Source organism: Anolis carolinensis, chromosome 5 (assembly GCF_035594765.1).
Source record: "Anolis carolinensis isolate JA03-04 chromosome 5, rAnoCar3.1.pri, whole genome shotgun sequence".
Classification (NCBI taxonomy): Eukaryota; Metazoa; Chordata; class Lepidosauria; order Squamata; family Dactyloidae; genus Anolis; species Anolis carolinensis.
In genome coordinates, this window is record NC_085845.1 from 163,375,204 (window position 1) to 163,393,004 (window position 17,801).

At 40.1% G+C, this 17,801-nt stretch overlaps 1 protein-coding gene across 2 annotated transcripts in view; it reads right to left on the bottom strand.

Annotated features, from left to right (window-relative positions):
• eea1 (early endosome antigen 1) overlaps window positions 1-14,019 on the bottom strand; it is a 75,075-nt gene extending 61,056 nt beyond the window's left edge. The window contains exons 1-4 of one of the 2 annotated variants that reach the window (XM_062982806.1): window positions 13,880-14,019; window positions 7,728-7,817; window positions 2,006-2,131; window positions 101-222 (exon numbers count right to left, since the gene is read on the bottom strand). In XM_062982806.1, the coding sequence (XP_062838876.1) occupies window positions 101-222; window positions 2,006-2,131; window positions 7,728-7,817; window positions 13,880-13,903 (362 nt within the window). In that variant the 5' untranslated portion in view covers window positions 13,904-14,019. The remainder of the gene's footprint in view (window positions 1-100; window positions 223-2,005; window positions 2,132-7,727; window positions 7,818-13,879) is intronic. The other variant, XM_008110871.3, reaches the window with a different exon arrangement.
• Window positions 14,020-17,801: the final 3,782 nt, after the last annotated feature.

Sequence of the window (17,801 nt, forward strand, 5' to 3'; positions counted from 1 at the left end):
TATTACTGTATGTAGTACTCAGATTAGTACATGCTTAAAATGCAGATATGGTGAATTTAAGTAATAAAAAAAACAAAGAACATTCAACACTGGTAAGCACCTTTTTAGAGACAATTCGCTTCCATGACTTGCGTCGACACCAGATTCATGAACTGCTTCATAGTGTTTGAAAAGTTCTTCAGCCGATCCATGGGATTTCATACAAAGTGGACAAATAAATCCCTATAACATGAAACACAAGTGAAAACATTTATTACCATTCTCTTCCCCACTGTGCAACCTCTCATACATCCCTTGGTCTCATCTAATCATTAAATATTCTGAGGCAAAAAAAAAGAAATGAATATTTGAACAGTACAGTCTTCAAATGAAGATACAATATAGTTTCTATATGTCAACTCAACATCAATTCCATCTAGAGTATGTCTATTGTAATGAATGAGACTTTTTAACCATCACTGTCAGAACTATAAAATTAGCTTATGCACACTTCTCAGGTCTAGATGAAAGAAAGCTGTTTAATATAATATTAGGTGTCTTTCTTTCTCCCGTGTCTTATAAAAGTTTAGTGCCTTATCTCCTGTTGTAGCAATAATTTTTATAATGAAAGGAAACTACATTTGAAAATTACAATTTATAAGACACTGATTAGTTGTTCTATGAAAAATGTGTTGTTATTAACTGCCATCAAATACACTTCGATTTATGGTGACTCTGTAAACGTGAGATCTCAAAGTCACCATATCTTCAACAGACATGCCCGGGTCTTTCAAACTTCCTTCACTGAATTTATCCACCTGGGTGACAAATTTGCTGTCTTTTCTAGTGAGTCATGCCTTCTCAAAATATGGCCAAAGTACAAGAGTCTCAGTTTAGTCATCTTGGTTTCTTGAAACATTTCAGGCTTGACTTGCTCTATGACCTGTTTATTTGTCCTTTTGGCAGTTCAGAGTAACTACAGAACTTTCCTCCAGCACCACATTTCAAATGACTTGATTTCTTCCAGCAGCTTTTTTCAATGTGTTGTCGAAGGCTTTCATGACTGGAATCACAGGGTTGTTGTGTGTTTTCCGGGCAGTATGGCCATGTTCCAGAAGTATTCTCTCCTGACGTTTTGCCCACATCTATGGCAGGCATCCTCAGAGGTTGTGAGGTATATGGAGAAACTAAGCAAGGAAGGTTTATATATCTGTGGAAGATCCTGGGTGGGGGAAAGAACTCTTGTCTATTGGAGGCCAGTTTGAATGTTGTAATTAATCACCTCGATTAGCATTAAATGGCCTTCCCAGCTTCACCTCCTGGCCTGGGGGAATCTTTTGTTCAGTCGTTAGCTGCCCGACTGATTCATGTCTGGAATTCTACTATTTTCAGAGTGTTGCTCCTTATTTACTGTTCTGATTTTGGAGTTTTTTAAATACTGGTAGCCAGATTTGGTTCATTTTCATGGTTTCCTCCTTTCTGTTGAAACTGTCCACATGCTTGTGGATTTCAATGGCTTCTCTGTGTAGTCTGACATGATAGTTGTCGGAGTGGTTGAGCATTTCTGTGTTCTCAAATAATAATCCTCAGAGGTTGTGAGAATGCCTGCCATAGATGCAGATGAAACTTCAGGAGAGAATATTTCTGGAACATGGCCATACAGCCCAGAAAGTGGATTTATACAAATATTATAAATTGTTTGGGCTCATTATAACATATGCAGAAGCAAACAGATTTTTTACAAAGCTGCACATCAAATATTTAAAAGTTTTTAAATGCATGTATTTTCAATATTCCAGCCATTCCACAAAGACAGGTGCAAACCAAGAACAAAGAAACACAAGACACCCATAGCAGACAATTTTTGGCATTTGCCATTAAGGATAAAAAAGATCACCTCATATATCCACAGAGCAAGCAGGGTCCAGAAAGGCCAAAGAGGCTCACCCCAAGCAATCAGAAAATAAAAGTATTTGTAAAAAGCTCCCCAGACCCAAGGCACTGATACCAAATAAATAAGACCCACTGTACTAGCAGGTAATTCATGAAGCTCCAGTCTTCTTGTTTCTGTCCCAACGTGTTCATTCTGGTAATGTTCAGATAACTCAGGGGCAGTAATGCACAATTTCATACACACTGGACAGATGAAGCCCTGTGAAACAGTTGCTTTTAAGCATACAAACCTTTTCAAGCAATGTAAATGACATGAAAGTCAAAAAGTAAAAACAGGTTATTTCTCAGCAAACATTAACATTTTAAAATGATGTGCTGATTTTTGTTAATAGTTTTAAGGTAAATATTAAAATTCATAGCTCACATAGGTGATATCTCTGTAGCTAACAACTGTCCTGTAGCCTCAGCCTGTAGTGTATTTAAATATTCCTTGTTTCAATCTACATCTTTAGGGCCCAATGCTGGGATTCGTTTTGGGGTTACAGGTAGGTAAGGAATATTTGGCATCACTCTCAATGGCCAGGTAGGGTTGGATCAGACCCTAGGTTTTACCCTGAGAGGTGGGCTGACAGAAACTAGACACTGAGGCAGCAACGGCAGCACTAAAACAGTTGCCATATAGACCTATTCCTTTCATAGCAGTCGCCAAGGGTAATGAATGACTTTGGTACAGAAGGTAGGAGAGACCTCCAAAGATTGGGTGAAAGTAGCTTTAGAGTGGAGCTCAATTCACAGCTCCATGTCAGGGATTGCATCTTATTTCTATCCTATAAGTCAATTCTCCACCACCCCATTTAATAGGATTGCCTGATCCTCAGGGTAGCCTTGCGAAGGATGAAAAATTTAGATCAAGGCAGTGTTACGGACATTCCAACTTATGGTGACTCTATCACATGCCAACGTTTATTCAGAGGAGATTTGCCTGTGCCTTCTTCCGAGTCTTGAGAGAATGTTATTCATCCAAAGTCACCTTGTGGGTTTGCAATGCTGAGCATGGGTTAAAATCCTGGTCTCCAGAGTTGTAGTGCAACATGCTAACCACTACATCACATTGCCTCACTATGAGCTTGAAACTGGGACATATCTAAAAGCAAAATTCACTCAATAACATTTCGTTCAGTTCCATCCCAGGCAGTTTTCTCTTACATTACTAACTGTTATTTTTAACTGATGGCTCTTAAACCCAGTTTTTGAAAGATAATACTGCTACATATTCCTGGAAGAAATATTTGCTGGATCAATTTTAATTTCCTTTCTTGAAAAGAACATATTATATATAGTAGTCAGAGCCATGGGGGATCTCATCCTTTCACAAAACAGCCCTATTTTTCACAAACCCATTCAATTATATCATGACATGCAAATCGCATTGAAATGAACAAGTGCTGTGCAAGTTATCTTGTTCCTGCAGGTAACCATTTCTTTTCAATTAATCTATCATAGATTGATTTCCACACAGAAACAGAAGCCTGAAATGGTTAAACATTTCCTTGAGTGGAGATTTACCAAGACAAATCTTCACCTCATCACATCCTAAAAGAAAACAAAACAAATCTTAAACATACTTTTAAATAATACATTGAAATTACTTTCAAGTAAGGGAGTTCCAAAGCCATGGGACATGCACTAAGAAGGCCTTGTCGTCTATAACCAGCAGCTATGCCTGCAAAGGGAAGGCACAGGGTCATGCAGGAATATAAACCCAGTCATATTCCTGGACCTGAGCCATGTATGATGATTTCATAGGCCACGAGCAGTCCTTTGAATCTTGCCAGAAACAAACTGACAGCCAGTAGAATGGATGTAGCAAGTCCCTGAAACCACTTCCAATTCAAGAATCTGGTTGCACAATGTGTACCAACTGAAGTTTCTGAACATTCTCCAAAATCAATCCCAAACAGAGGAAACAAAGCAGGATGTAACTAAAGCATGTGCCATTCTGGCCAGATCAGATGTCTCCAGGAATGGGTACAGTTGGCTCACTAGATTTAAGTGAACAAAAGCACTTCTGCCACTGCTGGAACCTGGTCCTCCAGATTCAAATCAAAGTCCGGGACTACAGCCAAATGACAAACCTAAAATCTCAGGAAAGTGTAACCCTATCCACCACAAACTGAATCCTTACTTCTGATCTACCTTTCAAATACTGAGAAACGTATCTCTCATGCCCACACTCACACAATCCATTATTAGTGCTTGTTACTGGTTTAGAACCGAAACAGCTTCCTTGGTCTTCAGGCAAAAGGCAAAAGGAAAAAGGGTATTGGATCTCATCATAATGCTGGTGACACTGAACCCCAAATCTCTGGACAACCTCTTTCAGTAGTTTCATGCAGATTTTGAATAACATGGGAGGCCAAGAGCTCTCAAGGAGTCAACAGGAGCTTAAGAGCAATTAGACAGCCTAATCCTCTGATCTCAACATTCTAGAAAGGAACAGAACTATTACAAAACAGAGATTCCAAGTCCCATTCCAGAGAGGTGGCCCAGGAGAATATCAGAGAATAGTCCCAAAATCCACTAAGAGTTCTAGCAGAAACAAAAAAGCGCTCTCCCTGTCCATTTCTCAGAGAATGTCCTTCACCAAGGCAACCAAAGCTATCTTTGTCCATAACCAGGCCTCAAACCAGAATTAAACAGATCAAGATAACCAGTTTCATGCAGGAACCTCTGGAGCTAGAGGGGCCACAATATATTCCAATACCCTGCCCACAAATGGAAAATTGGCCACTTGGAAATAATTATTCATTACATACTAAGGTTGTTGGAAATAGCAACCTCCTAAGCCTTTCACTATTTATTTGTTAATGCAGTAGAGTCTCACTTATCCAACATAAATGGGCCGGCAGAACGTTGGATAAGCGAATATGTTGGATAATAAGGAGAGATTAAGGAAAAGCCTATTAAACATCAAATTAGGTTATGATTTTACAAATTAAGCACCAAAACATCATGTTATACAACAAATATGACAGAAAAAGTAGTTCAATATGCAGGAATGCTACGTAGTAATTACTGTATTTACGAATTTAGCACCAAAATATCACGATGCATTGAAAACATTGACTACAAAAATGCGATGGATAATCCAGAACGATGGATAAGCGAATGTTGGATAAGTGAGACTCTACTGTGTATATATTTGCTAACCTGTATTCTATGTGTATGTTAACTTGCCAGTTTGACTTACCTCTTTGGTGCGGGAAGGGTTATAGACATGTGATTGAACTGAGCATGTTCAGACTCAGAACTCCATTTTGTATTCTGTTTTGCATCAGACCTCAGTGGAGGTGGTTGCATGTATCAGTTTAGACTTCAATGGATGCATGTTTGCTTTTGGTCTTCAGTAAATACAAGTATACAACTATACTTAAAGACTATGGACTATTCATTAAGAATAATATCCTATGTTCTTAACACAGAGAAGTGCATCCTATCTATAACTGCACTTTAATAAGAAATGTGCCTGTATAGTGAATTAATACAAGATGTTTGTGAGTAAATAAGATATGTCATTTTTCAATGAAGACTTTTTTTTATCTCTGAGTGTGTGTTTTTATCTAAGAGGTTTTAAGGGAGTGTATATCTTTTGGGCAACTGCAACTGCAATTTCAACTTCAAAGAAACAACCATTCTCTGCTAACCAAATATAATTTTGTAGTGGCATGTCTTTATCCTTGGCAGTTTAAAGGCATGGTTCTCCAGTTTAACAGCCGAGTTATATGTATGCTATTACATGAATACTTATGAATACCACTTGTTCAAAGGGTTGACTTCTAACAAGGTCATGCTTTTCTTGACTAGTAATTTTCAAAAGGTGGTTTCCACATATTCATGGAGATTCACATATGCCAAAAGGATATGTGCGAAAGACTGGATGCAGTTATTTCCAATAAAGGAATGTGTTTTTAAAATATAGCCCTTATAATTGCTTTCTTTAGATATACAGTAGCGTCTCACTTATCCAAGCCTCGCTTATCCAAGCCTCTGGATTATCCAAGCCATTTTTGTAGTCAATGTTTTCAATATATCGTGATATTTTGGTGCTAAATTTGTAAATACAGTAATTACAACATAACATTACTGTGTACTGAACTACTTTTTCTGTCAAATTTGTTGTATAACATGATGTTTTGGTACTTAATTTGTAAAATCATAACCTAATTTGATGTTTATTAGGCTTTTCCATAATCCCTCCTTATTATCCAAGATATTCGCTTATCCAAGCTTCTGCCAACCCATTTAGCTTGGATAAGTGAGACTCTACTGTACTGGAATGCTATCTAGCTGTAAGACATTAGCTACTCCCTACATCTGAGCTTTCCAACTGTGTGCCGTGACATATTAGTGTGTCAGCTGCAGTGTGTTGGTGTGTCATGTGAACATAACAAGATATGACAAAATCTTGTGTATATATGTTATTATCTTACAAATCATATATTTTTTAAATTTAAATGAAAGGTTTTCATGAGATACATAGTGTCCCCTGTACATTTTGTTATCAAAATTTAAATACAGTAGAGTCTCACTTATCCAACTTAAACGGGCCGGCAGAACGTTGGATAAGCAAATATGTTGGATAATAAGGAAGGATTAAGGAAAAGCCTATTACACATCAAATTAGGTTATGATTTTACAAATTAAGCACCAAAATATCATGTTTAACAACAAATTTGACAGAAAAAGTAGTTCAATATACGGTAATGCTATGTAGTAATTACTGTATTTACTAATTTAGCACCAAAATATCATGATGTATTGAAAACATTGACTACAAAAATGCGTTGGATAATCCAGAATGTTGGATAAGCGAATGTTGGATAAGTGAGACTCTACTGTATGTGTCTTTATCTGTTAAAGGGGGTTAATTTAACTTCCAGTTTGCTAGTAAAACTGAATTACTGTGTAGTGAAATGATGCATGTCTAAAAAGTGTGTCATCAACATGAAATCTTTGGAAATCTCTGACCTACATCTAGAGCACTCTCCTTGGCTATTTTAATGAGCCAAGATAACTAAGGGTGTAGACAGATGCGGTGGATCTTTACTATCAGTTTGTAACACAGGTAGGGTTAAGTAAGCAGGCTGTTAAAATTACTATAAGCTAATTATTCCGATTGACATGCTTGCAAAGCAGCTATCAATGCTCCCTAGCATCAGATATGCCACTTCTAAAAATCAACATTTTTCCCAGAACAGCACAGTCCCTGAAACCATAATCAAGTCTTTATTTAGTACACCCCAAAAGCATATCTACTATATGTCCCTTACTTCATTCACTGACTCCAAAATTCCCCTCAGTTTTTATGTTTCTGCTAACAATCATACATAATCTCTGTCCATCCGAGCTGAAAACCAGTAGCTGTCCAGATTTTACTGAACTACCATTACTACTCCCCTCATTCCTGATTATAGACCAGGCTACCTGGGCCTGATAAAAGTCCAACATTAGGACAAACACAAATAGCTTAGCCTTACTATACATACAATAAGTACCAAAATATGTACATAATTTATTTACAAAAAGTGTTTCCAGTTTCATACACATACATGCCTACATATATTTTATTTTGGTTAACTCTTATTTTATCTACCAGTACATCAAAAGAATGATGTTGAAGAAATTCACCAGCAAACATAACAATATCTAAATGTTATGTGATATTTCAGGATATTATAATATCACTGCTGAAATCATTAGGACTATGAAATAAGTATCTCAAACCATTATTTTCAAAGAGGTTGATTACATCCAGGAGATTAAAATTAATCTTAGGTAGTTTTTCAATACAATACCTCTGAAGAGCTCTCATTGTTAACATCCACCGCATTTCCAGAGACTGCAGAGTCAGAATCTGAGGCCTGAGATCCAACTCTGCCTGGATTCTAAAGGAAAGAAAGAACACAATGCATGATCTTTATACATAATGAGTAAGAACACTTTGAATATTTCAAAAGTAGAAAGGCATTTAGGAATAATTTAAATGATTTATCACTAAAACACATGTTAACTACACTTTAGGCTCTCCTAAAACTCAGACCAATGTGAATTGCCATCTAGAGTCTCATTCCAAACATGAGAAGAGGTAAGTGGGACTTCTCTTATGTACAAAACTACCCAGTGTGAACAGTCAACTCTCACCAGGCATGGAGGTGGGGGGAGCTAGAAAGATCAGATATTTAGTCAGCATCTAATACAAAAACATTCTTTTCTGTTAACAAAAGACAAACATACACTTGTCATAGCCTAAACCATTCACAGCTAAATATTCCTTTGAATTCCCAGTTGTGTGAACATGGGTATTTAAAAACAAATTAATGTTGTCCACAGAAAATACCAGTGTAACATTACTAATAAAGGATGAGTTTCTCAAATACGGATTTGAAGTACAATTTTAGAGAAACAAGAATCCAGCCCTGGCCTTTGAACATGTGCTTGAGATCGAACACACTCAATGGCAACTTGTGCTGAACAGCTGAACATTTTTAAAGCCCTACTGAACATTTAGATTCCCCACCTGTCCAACTCTAGATTTAAATTACTATACTAGATTATTTATTTATTTTTTAGATTAGGGGTCATTCTGCATCTGAACAGACCTTATTACTTCCTAAGCAAAAGAAGATCTGGCAAACAGAAATGTAATACAGATGTACGTTTCTGCTATTTGGAAAGAATACTTAAAAATGTACTTTTCCATGTAGAAAAGGTGCAGTAACAAATTAAATCAAAAGGTCAGCTATAAACAGAAACAGCACAATAAAAATATCATTTTACAGGACTGCTATCTGTAATAGTTCAAGTACATGGTTCACATCTACAATGGATCCATCTTCTGTATTTATTTAAGTTAGTATTTTAAAAAGTGACCAGGCAGGCATTGATAACTGACCTCTAATCACCTAAGTGCTATGCCTCTTTTACTGCTGTGCTGTAAACTACATTTTCATTTTTAATTTTGTTTCATATTTTAACTGTTATTTACTAACCATTTATTGCATTTATTTATTTCATAGGCTACCTTTCCAATGCCATGAGATCCAAGGCAGCTTACTAAAAGGCTAATGCAAGATAAGCTAAAAAGAGGCTAAAGCACGATAAGCTAAAAGATTAGTCATTCTGGAGCCTATCTGGAGTAGTAAAAGCAGGATATGAATAAAAAATTATGAATTCCTAAATTGGCAAGTATACAATTAGCTACAAAATCTGATCTTTCAGAAATTCCATCAGAGGAGGCAACATTAGATCAAGCTCTCAAAAACAAAAAAATTCTGCACTCAAAAACTCCTAATGCACAAGGTAAACTCTCTTTCCATTACCACCATAACTGCTCCTTCAAAGACAACTGAACTAATTACTAGTGAACTATCTTAAAGGCTTTTCCAGATTTCTGAAGTAAGTGTGAAATCTACATGATTTAAATTCTTCATAGCACTGGCATTACAAGATAGTTATGAAGAAATCAGAGCATTCACCTTGAACCAATTATATGATTCAACTCTGTTCTGCTTAGCTTAAATCTGAGCACTCAACAAAGTCGGGAATTTACTTTAATCTCCGGAGCACCTCTTCACACCCAAGAGGAAATTCTATATTATCGTACTCTTATCATGTTCATTTTGTTATCTTCACTGTTAGAGAAAAAGGCTCTTGTCCCAATTTTTCTCTTCAGAACAGAAACAAAAACTACCTCTTTTTAATGCAATCAGTGGAAAAGAAGAGTAGAAATATATTAGCCAAACACTTTTTTTTCATGTCAGGAACAACTTGAGAAACTGCAAGTTGCTTCTGGTGTGAGAGAATTAGCCATCTGCAAGGACGTTGCCCAGGGGACGCCCAGATGTTTAATGTTTTTACTATCCTGTGGGAAGCTTCTGTCCCCACATGGGGAGCTGGAGCTGACAAACACTGATCCAGTACCATACATTGACAGCAATTCTCCAGTCTTATGTATAAATCTTTCTTAAATCTTCTTAGTGAAGACCATTTAATTACAAAGCCAGACTAAATATGGGCTTGCATTATCTACAAGCCATGAGTCAAAACCCTTCCACAATCAGGGGAATCACTCCAATGTCCCTCCAAATGTTGTTTGAAAGCAACTCGCAGTGGTCATAATCAGCAAACCACTTTGCTGGTGAGGAAATCTGAGAGTTGCAACAACATTTGGGGGATGTCATGATTCCTCCCCCAGCCACAGTAAGTCGGGAAAATAGTAAAAGATGATTTTAAAAAAGACCAATGACAGAAGACAATTGTAAGAGCTTTATATCATCTTAGTACAGGTGTATTTGCCCTTTTCAGGCACGTGCAGCCTGTGCAAACTGTCAATAAGTGGATGAGTAGAACCATATTTTGCCACCAATGTTTGCAGGTGTATGCAAATAGGTGTGTGAGATATCAGAGTCTGTATAAGCCAACAGGCAATAACTCCTGCAACTTTGCACTGATGTAATCTGCTGTGATGTTTAATAACAGCAGCCTTGGAAGAGTCAGTGAGTAATGTCATCCGCCCTCAAAGAGAGACACCTCCCAGGGACAAGGAGAAATGAATCTGGCTTAACCCTGAGTCAAGTGCTGAGGCCTTTAGTACCAGGCTTTACAGCAACTGGAGTCAGATTCACAGAAGCTAAGCTAAAAGTTCCCTCAAAGCTGTATGCATCCTCTATATATTGATCATGATTAATTTCTTCCTTCTAAATTTCACCCCATCCTCTTTCCTCCCTCCTGTTCCACCACCATAATGAAGATGGAGCTCCCCATATCATAATAATTAGTTCGCCAACCATCTGAAAACAATCCCATAACCTGATGACATGTAAGGGCAGCTCTAAACATGAACTTTTCATCAAATGGATTCCACAGGTGTTCACCAAACTGCTACTTTCTCTTCACCCACCATCACAAAGATGGAGCTCTCCATAACACAGTAATTTAGTCTGCTAACAATCTGACAGTTTATGGCAGATGACAGACAGGGCCAACCTCAGAGTCTGATTCTTCACCAAATGACTCCCATAGGTATTCAACAAACTCCTAATTTCTCCACCATCATGAAGATTGAAACTTCCTATACCACCGTAATTTAGTTTACCATCTGCCTGGCAGTAATCTTATGGCATGATGACATGCAAAGGCACCTCCAGGAACAAATCTTTCACCAAAAGTGTCCTATAGGTGTTCACCAAACTCCTACTTTCTTTCCACTCAACATCATGAAGATAAAGCTCCCCCATACCACAATTTAATTTGCACATGCTACAGGTTGAGTATCCCTTATGCTTAGGACCACCTGACGGCAATTTTATGGCATGATGATATGTAGGGGCAGCTCAACAGTCCAATTCTTCACCAAATGGGTCATATAAGTATTCACCAAATTCTTACACACACTCTCTCTACCCACCATCACGAAAATGGAGCTTCCCATAACATCATAATTTAGTCTGCACATACTACAGGTTTAGTATCACTTAGCATGAAGATGGAGCTTCCCATAACACCATAATTTAGTCTGCACGTACTGCAGGTTAAGTATCCCTTATGCTTAGAACCAGAAATGTTTCAGATTTTTGATTTTGGAACATACATACACAAGGAGATATCTTGGAAATGAGACCCAAGTCTAAACATGAAATTCAATTATGTTTAACCCAGAGGCATGATGGCATGTAGGAGCAGCTTCAGATCCTTCACCAAATGGGTGCCATAGGTGTTCACCAAATTCCTACTCTCTGTTACCTCCCATTCCACCAAAAGATTGCTTCTGCTTAGCCCCTATCCACCAGGCTGACCAAAAGGGCCCTCACTCCAGTTGCAAATCTCCAATGGTTTCTGGTTCAAATGCTGCCTGCTCAAGGGACCCTGTCTTTGAAATGCAGTCTACCCTCCATAGCCATGAATTATGAATTATTATTATCCACAGATTCCACCATCCACAGCCTGAAAATGTTTTTTTTTAAATACAAAAAGTAAACTTCAATTGTGCCATTTTATACAAGGGATACTATTCTGCTATGATGTTGTATATAAAAGGACTTGAGCATCCATGGATTTTCAGGTTCTACAAGGTGGGTCAAAAGTCACAAAGAGGTTTTGAAATTTAATAACTCCTTTTTATGTTTAATTTCCAATGTCACAGCATTATATACAGACAGTCCAAGTTATAAACATCCAACCAACAAATGACTCATTGTTAAGAACAAGAGCGATACAACTGGAAGTGAGAGAAATCTACCCCTCGGAAGGGAAATTCATTCATGAGAGAGTTATCATGGGAAAAAGGCATCTCCACTGAAGCTTTATCCCCAATCCGTGTTTCCACAATAAGTCATTTTTTCCAAAATCCAATTATCACAGGGACAGAAAGTGAATTACATTTGGCTGGAGTTACACTTAAAATGTATCTGGACCAAACTTGGCACACAGACCCAGTCAACTTAAGAACAAACCTACAAAACCTATCTTGTTTATAACCTGGGGACTGCCTGTACAGCATATATCTATCTATACACATAATAAACGTGAAAATGTGTATGCGTATATATGGTAGAGGTATCCACTTACACAGACAGATTCCCGTGAACCCAACCACAATGGATCTGGACCAAACTTGACATAGATGATGGGACTTGCGGTACCTTTACTCATTTCCAGAGACCACTGCCATCCCCAAGAATGATAGACCTGGACCAAATTTGGCATACAGACTGCCCATGACCAAGAGAACATACTGGAGACGTTTTAGGGAAATTGACCTTGATGGGAGTTATACTTCACCTACATCCAGATAAACTGACCGCCACCAACAATGGACTGGAACCAAACTTGGCACAGAGAAGCCCCATGACCAACTGAACATACTGCAGGGGTTTGTGGGACTGGACCTTGATTCTGAGAGTTATAGTTCACCTACATCCAAAGAAACTGACAATGGACTGGAACCACACTTGGCACAAAGAAGCCCCATGACCAACTGAACATACTGCAGGGGTTTGGGGGAATTGACCTTGATTTTGGGAGTTGTGGTTCACCTGCATCCAGAAAACACTGAACCCAGCCGATGTCAGATCTGGACAAAAATTGACACACAGACCCAACATGGCCAACTGTGCATACAGGCCTGGTTGAGGGGTGATTGACCTCGGATCTCGAGTTGTAGTTCACCTTTATCCAGAGAGCCCTGAACCTAGTGGTCAACGGATCTGGACCAAATTTCGCACACAGACCCAACATGGCCAACTGCAAATACTATGAGGATTTGGTGGTGATTACCCTGGGAATGTGGGAGTTGTAGTTCACCCTTATCCAGAGAGCACTGAACCCAGCCAACTACGGTTCTGGACCGAATTTAAGTGATATTACCTAACATCCCAAAACACACAATGCCTTTCTCAAATAACCCGGGCACTGTCGGGTCCCCAAGCTAGTAGGCAATAAAATTACATTACATTAGGTATTTAAAAAATCTTTTCAAAAAGTTCTTTAAACATGAGGTGCCTTTGTGACTTTTGGCCCGCCCTGCAGAACCAACCCCTGGTGGATATATTCTGGGGGAAGTGGCCCAACCCAGAATGACCAGTCGGGGCCTAGATTTCCCCCGTACCAGCTCCAATGGGCCCCTTGGCCTTCCCCTGAGAGACCCTCTCTCCTGAATAGTCAGGCAAGAGGAGGGAGGCAGGGAGGCCTATGGCTTCATCCTCAGTCAAGGCCTGAGAGCAGCAAAAGGCAACTAAAGGGAGAAGGCTCCACGTTGTGAGGAAAAGGGGAGGCGAGTCAGTGGAAGAGACGAAGCCACGGGAGGCCTCAGGCGACGGAGGGGGCGCGACCCTGCTCTGCGGCCGAGGCCGGTTCCAGGAAGTGCCGCCGCCTCCCCACGTTGCTGCTCCTGCTTCTCTCGCTTTACCTCAGGCACGGACCCGACCCCCTTTCCCCCATGGCCCCTTACCCTCTGCAAAATCCGCCTAAACATGGTGGCGGCGGAAGTGGCGGCGGCTCCTCAGCGCGGGCCCCTCAGTGCCCTGGGCCACACCGCCCTTCACCCGCCTGCCTCCAGGCCGGCCCAACTCGCTCCGTCGCCGCCTGACAGCCGAGGGAGGCGCTGCCTGCCAGGGCCAGGGCCGGGGCGGAGGGAGGAGGAGGAGGAGGCAGAGGGAGGGAAGGAGAGAAGAAGGCACCTCCTCCCAGGCCCGAGCTGCGCAAGATGGAGGCGGAGCGTCCCCGCTTGGGCCCGAGAGGGTGGCGGGCCGGGCCGGGCCTCAGCCCGGGAAGCGAGAGGAGGCCTCTTCGGGCTGGCGGGAGCGGGGCGGCCGAAGGAGTCCCGGGAAACAAGGTCGGAGGTTTCCCGTCAGCCGCAGGACGGGCAGTGGCCGCCTCCCCGCCTGGTTTCCTTGTCAAAGGAATAAACAGCTCTTCTCTTCACTTCTCTTCCTTTCTTCCTTCTTTCCTTTTTGCTTCCCCCCTCCCTCCTTGCTTCCTTCTTTCTTCCCCCTCCCTCTCTCATTCCTTCCTTCTTTCTTCCTTTCCTTCCTTCCTCCTTTCATTACTTGCTTCCTTGCTTCTTCCTTCCCCCTCCCTCCCTCTTTCTTCCTTCCTTTCTTCCTGCCTTTCTTCCCCCTCCTTCCTTCCTTTCCTTCATTTCTCCTTTCTTCACTTGCTTCCGTCTTTCGTTCCCCTTCCTGCCTTCCTTTTCTTCTTCCTTCATTCTTCCTCCTTCTTCCTTCCTTCCCTCTTTCCTCCTTCCGTCTTCCCCCTCCCTCCTTCTTCCTTCCTTACTTCCTTCCTTTCCTTCCTCCTTTTGTCATTACTTGCTTCCTTCCCCCTTCCTCCCTCTTTCCTGCATTCCTTCCTTCTTTCCCCCTTCCTTTCCCCCACCTACTTCCCCCTCCATGCTTCCTTCTTTCTTCTCCCTCCGTCTCTCATTCCTTCCTTCCTTCTTTCCCACCTCTTTCTTCCTTCCTTCTTTCCCTCTCCCTCCCTCCTCTTTCTTCCTTACTTGCCTTTTTTCCCTTCCTCCTTTCTTAATTACTTGCTCCCTTCTTTTTTCTTCCCCCCTTCCTGCCTTCCTTTCCTTTTCCCTTCCCCCTCCTTCCTTCCTTATTTTCTTTGTTCTTTCCCCTTTCATTCATCCCTTCCTTCTTCCTTCCTTCTTTCTTTCCACCTCCCTCCTTCCTATTGTCTTTCTTCTCCGTCCCTCCTTCCTTCCCCTTCCTTCTTTCTTCCTGCCTTCCTTTCCTTTTTCCTTCCCCCTCCCTTCCTTCCTTATTTTCTTTGTTCTTTCCCCCTTTCATTCATCCCTTCCTTCTTCCTTCCTTCTTTCTTTCCACCTCCCTCCTTCCTATTGTCTTTCTTCTCCGTCCCTCCTTCCTTCCCCTTCCTTCTTTCTTCCTGCCTTCCTTCCTTTTTATTTTTCCCCTCCTTTCCTCCTATCTTTCTGTCTGTCTGTCTGTCTCTTTTCCCATTTCCTGTTTCGAAAGCTTGAAGCTCTCCCAGTGAGGAAATGAGTGCCACAATCTTGCCCAGGTTGTGATTTGAAAGTCAAATGGGCTCCAAGGCATGTCTGGAGTGCACTTCTCCGGCTCTGACCGCAGCCGGGTTTGTACAGGTTGAGCATCACTTATGCTTAGGACCAGAGGCGTTTTGGATTTAGGGGATTTCTCAGAATTTGGAGTGCACTATACTGTGTAGTATGTTATATATAAACATAAATGAATTTCATAAATGAATTTAGTATTTGGTCATATTTCCAAGATAACTCATTTTGTATGTATATGCAAATACAGGTATTCCAAGAGTGCATCTATTCTGCAGTTTGACATCACTTTAACTGCCTTGGCTCAATGCTATAAAATCTTGAGAGGTGTAATTTTACAAGGTCTTTAGCCGTCTCTGCCCAAGAGTGTTGATACCACCAAACTACAAACCATGGAATCAAACCATGATTCCAACAGAATTGAGCCATGGCAGTTAAGAATTGCCAAACCTCATTAATTGTAAAGTGTAGAGGCACAATGGGAATACCTCTATTTGCATAAATGATATCTTGGAAATAAGACCCATGTCTAAAAATGAAATTCATTTATGTTTATATGTACCTTAGACACATAGCCTGAAGGTAATTTTATACTATATTTTAATAGTTTTGTCCATGAAATAAACTCTGTGTACACTATTTATTTATCATGTCAGAAACAAATTGAGAATATAGTTATAATATAGAAAAACCACAAACAAAGTTACAAACTTGGCATTATACTAAATTTCCTTTGACCAGAAGCTGGCCACTTTGAGTGCCTCTGGTGTTGCTGTAAGAAGGTCCACACATCACAAAACACAACACACCCATCCCTCCACACTCAAACCACACATAGAACCTCATTATTTTTTTAATTGCTAAAGTCATTAGCTTTCAAAGCAAATCCTGAGACTTACAGTAAAAAGGCATAGGATTACACATTTGGGGAACATTTTACTGTTGACTCATTTGTGAATGCTCGTTTGGTCCTTTTAAGGTTGTCTTCTCCCATTTTTCTCTTGTACTGTTTCCTGAATATCCCATAATATGGTTGTTGGCTAAGAATGGTCTAATACAGTGGTTCTCAACTTTCGTAATGCCGTGACCCCTCAATACAGTTCCTCATGTTGTGGTGACCCCCAATCATACAATTATTTTTGTTGTTACTTCATAACTGAAATTTTGGCATTGTTATGAATCATAATGTAAATATCTGATATGCAGGATGTATTTTCATTCACTAGACCAAATTTGGTACAAATTGCCAATACGCTAAAATTTGAATACTGGTGGGATTTGGTGGGTTTATTTTGTTATTTGGGAGTTGTAATTGCTGGAATATATAGTTCACCCACAATCAAAGAGCATTCTGAACTCCACTAATGATGGAATTGAACCCAACTTGGCACGCAAAACTCCCATGACCAACAGAAAATACTGGAAGGGTTTGGTGGGCATTGACCTTGAGTTTTGGAGTTGCAGTTCACCTACACCCAGCCTTCTCTGCCAAAGGGGTTCCTAAGACCATCAGAAATATGTGTATTCTGATGGTCTTTGGTGACACCTCTGACACCCCCTTTGCGATCCCCCCCCCCAGGGGTCCTGGCCCCCAGATTGAGAAACACTGGTACATCTGGAAACTGTCACTTTGGAAAACCTTTTCATAAAACAGGAGATTCCATTTTATAATTTCTTGGCTGATCCAGAATGTTTCTCTTTTCAGTTCTTCACACATGTGTACTGATAACTCAGCTTTCAGTTTCCTTGTTTGTTAAAGGTGAATGAAGAATAAGTGATGTTAAAAAGTAAATAAAGTGAGAAGGTGCTGAAACACCACAAGTGCAGCAATTTGGGACTGATCACAAAAATCAGTCCATGAATCAAGGTTAGAGAAATAAGACATGTTTCTAGTACCTTAAAGCATATTCAAGCATTTTAAACAACAGTTTTGCTATTTGCTCTCTCTCTGCACTCACAATCAAGAAATACTGTTCTCAAAGAGCAGTGGTAAGGGCACACCAGATTCAGGGTCCCAAATTTAGTCTGTGACACTTCCATCTTGAAAGATCAAGATCCTTCTCTACATGTATCTTTCCTTAAAATGTATTTAAGCGTTTTAATGTGGCATTTTAAAACAGATGGTATAAAGTGATGTCTATCTGTCTCTGTTTTGCATGGTTGTAGAAAGGTAGCCCAGAGTCTGCTGAACATGTGTTTTAAATTTCAAATCCCACTGAAGCAGGGTTTGTGTGAGAGGAGAGAGATACATAGAAGCCAAGAGATGAGAAAATGGGAAAGGAATTAACAGAAACATTCCACTTAATTATCAAAATACCCAGTAGTGAGTGGATACTAA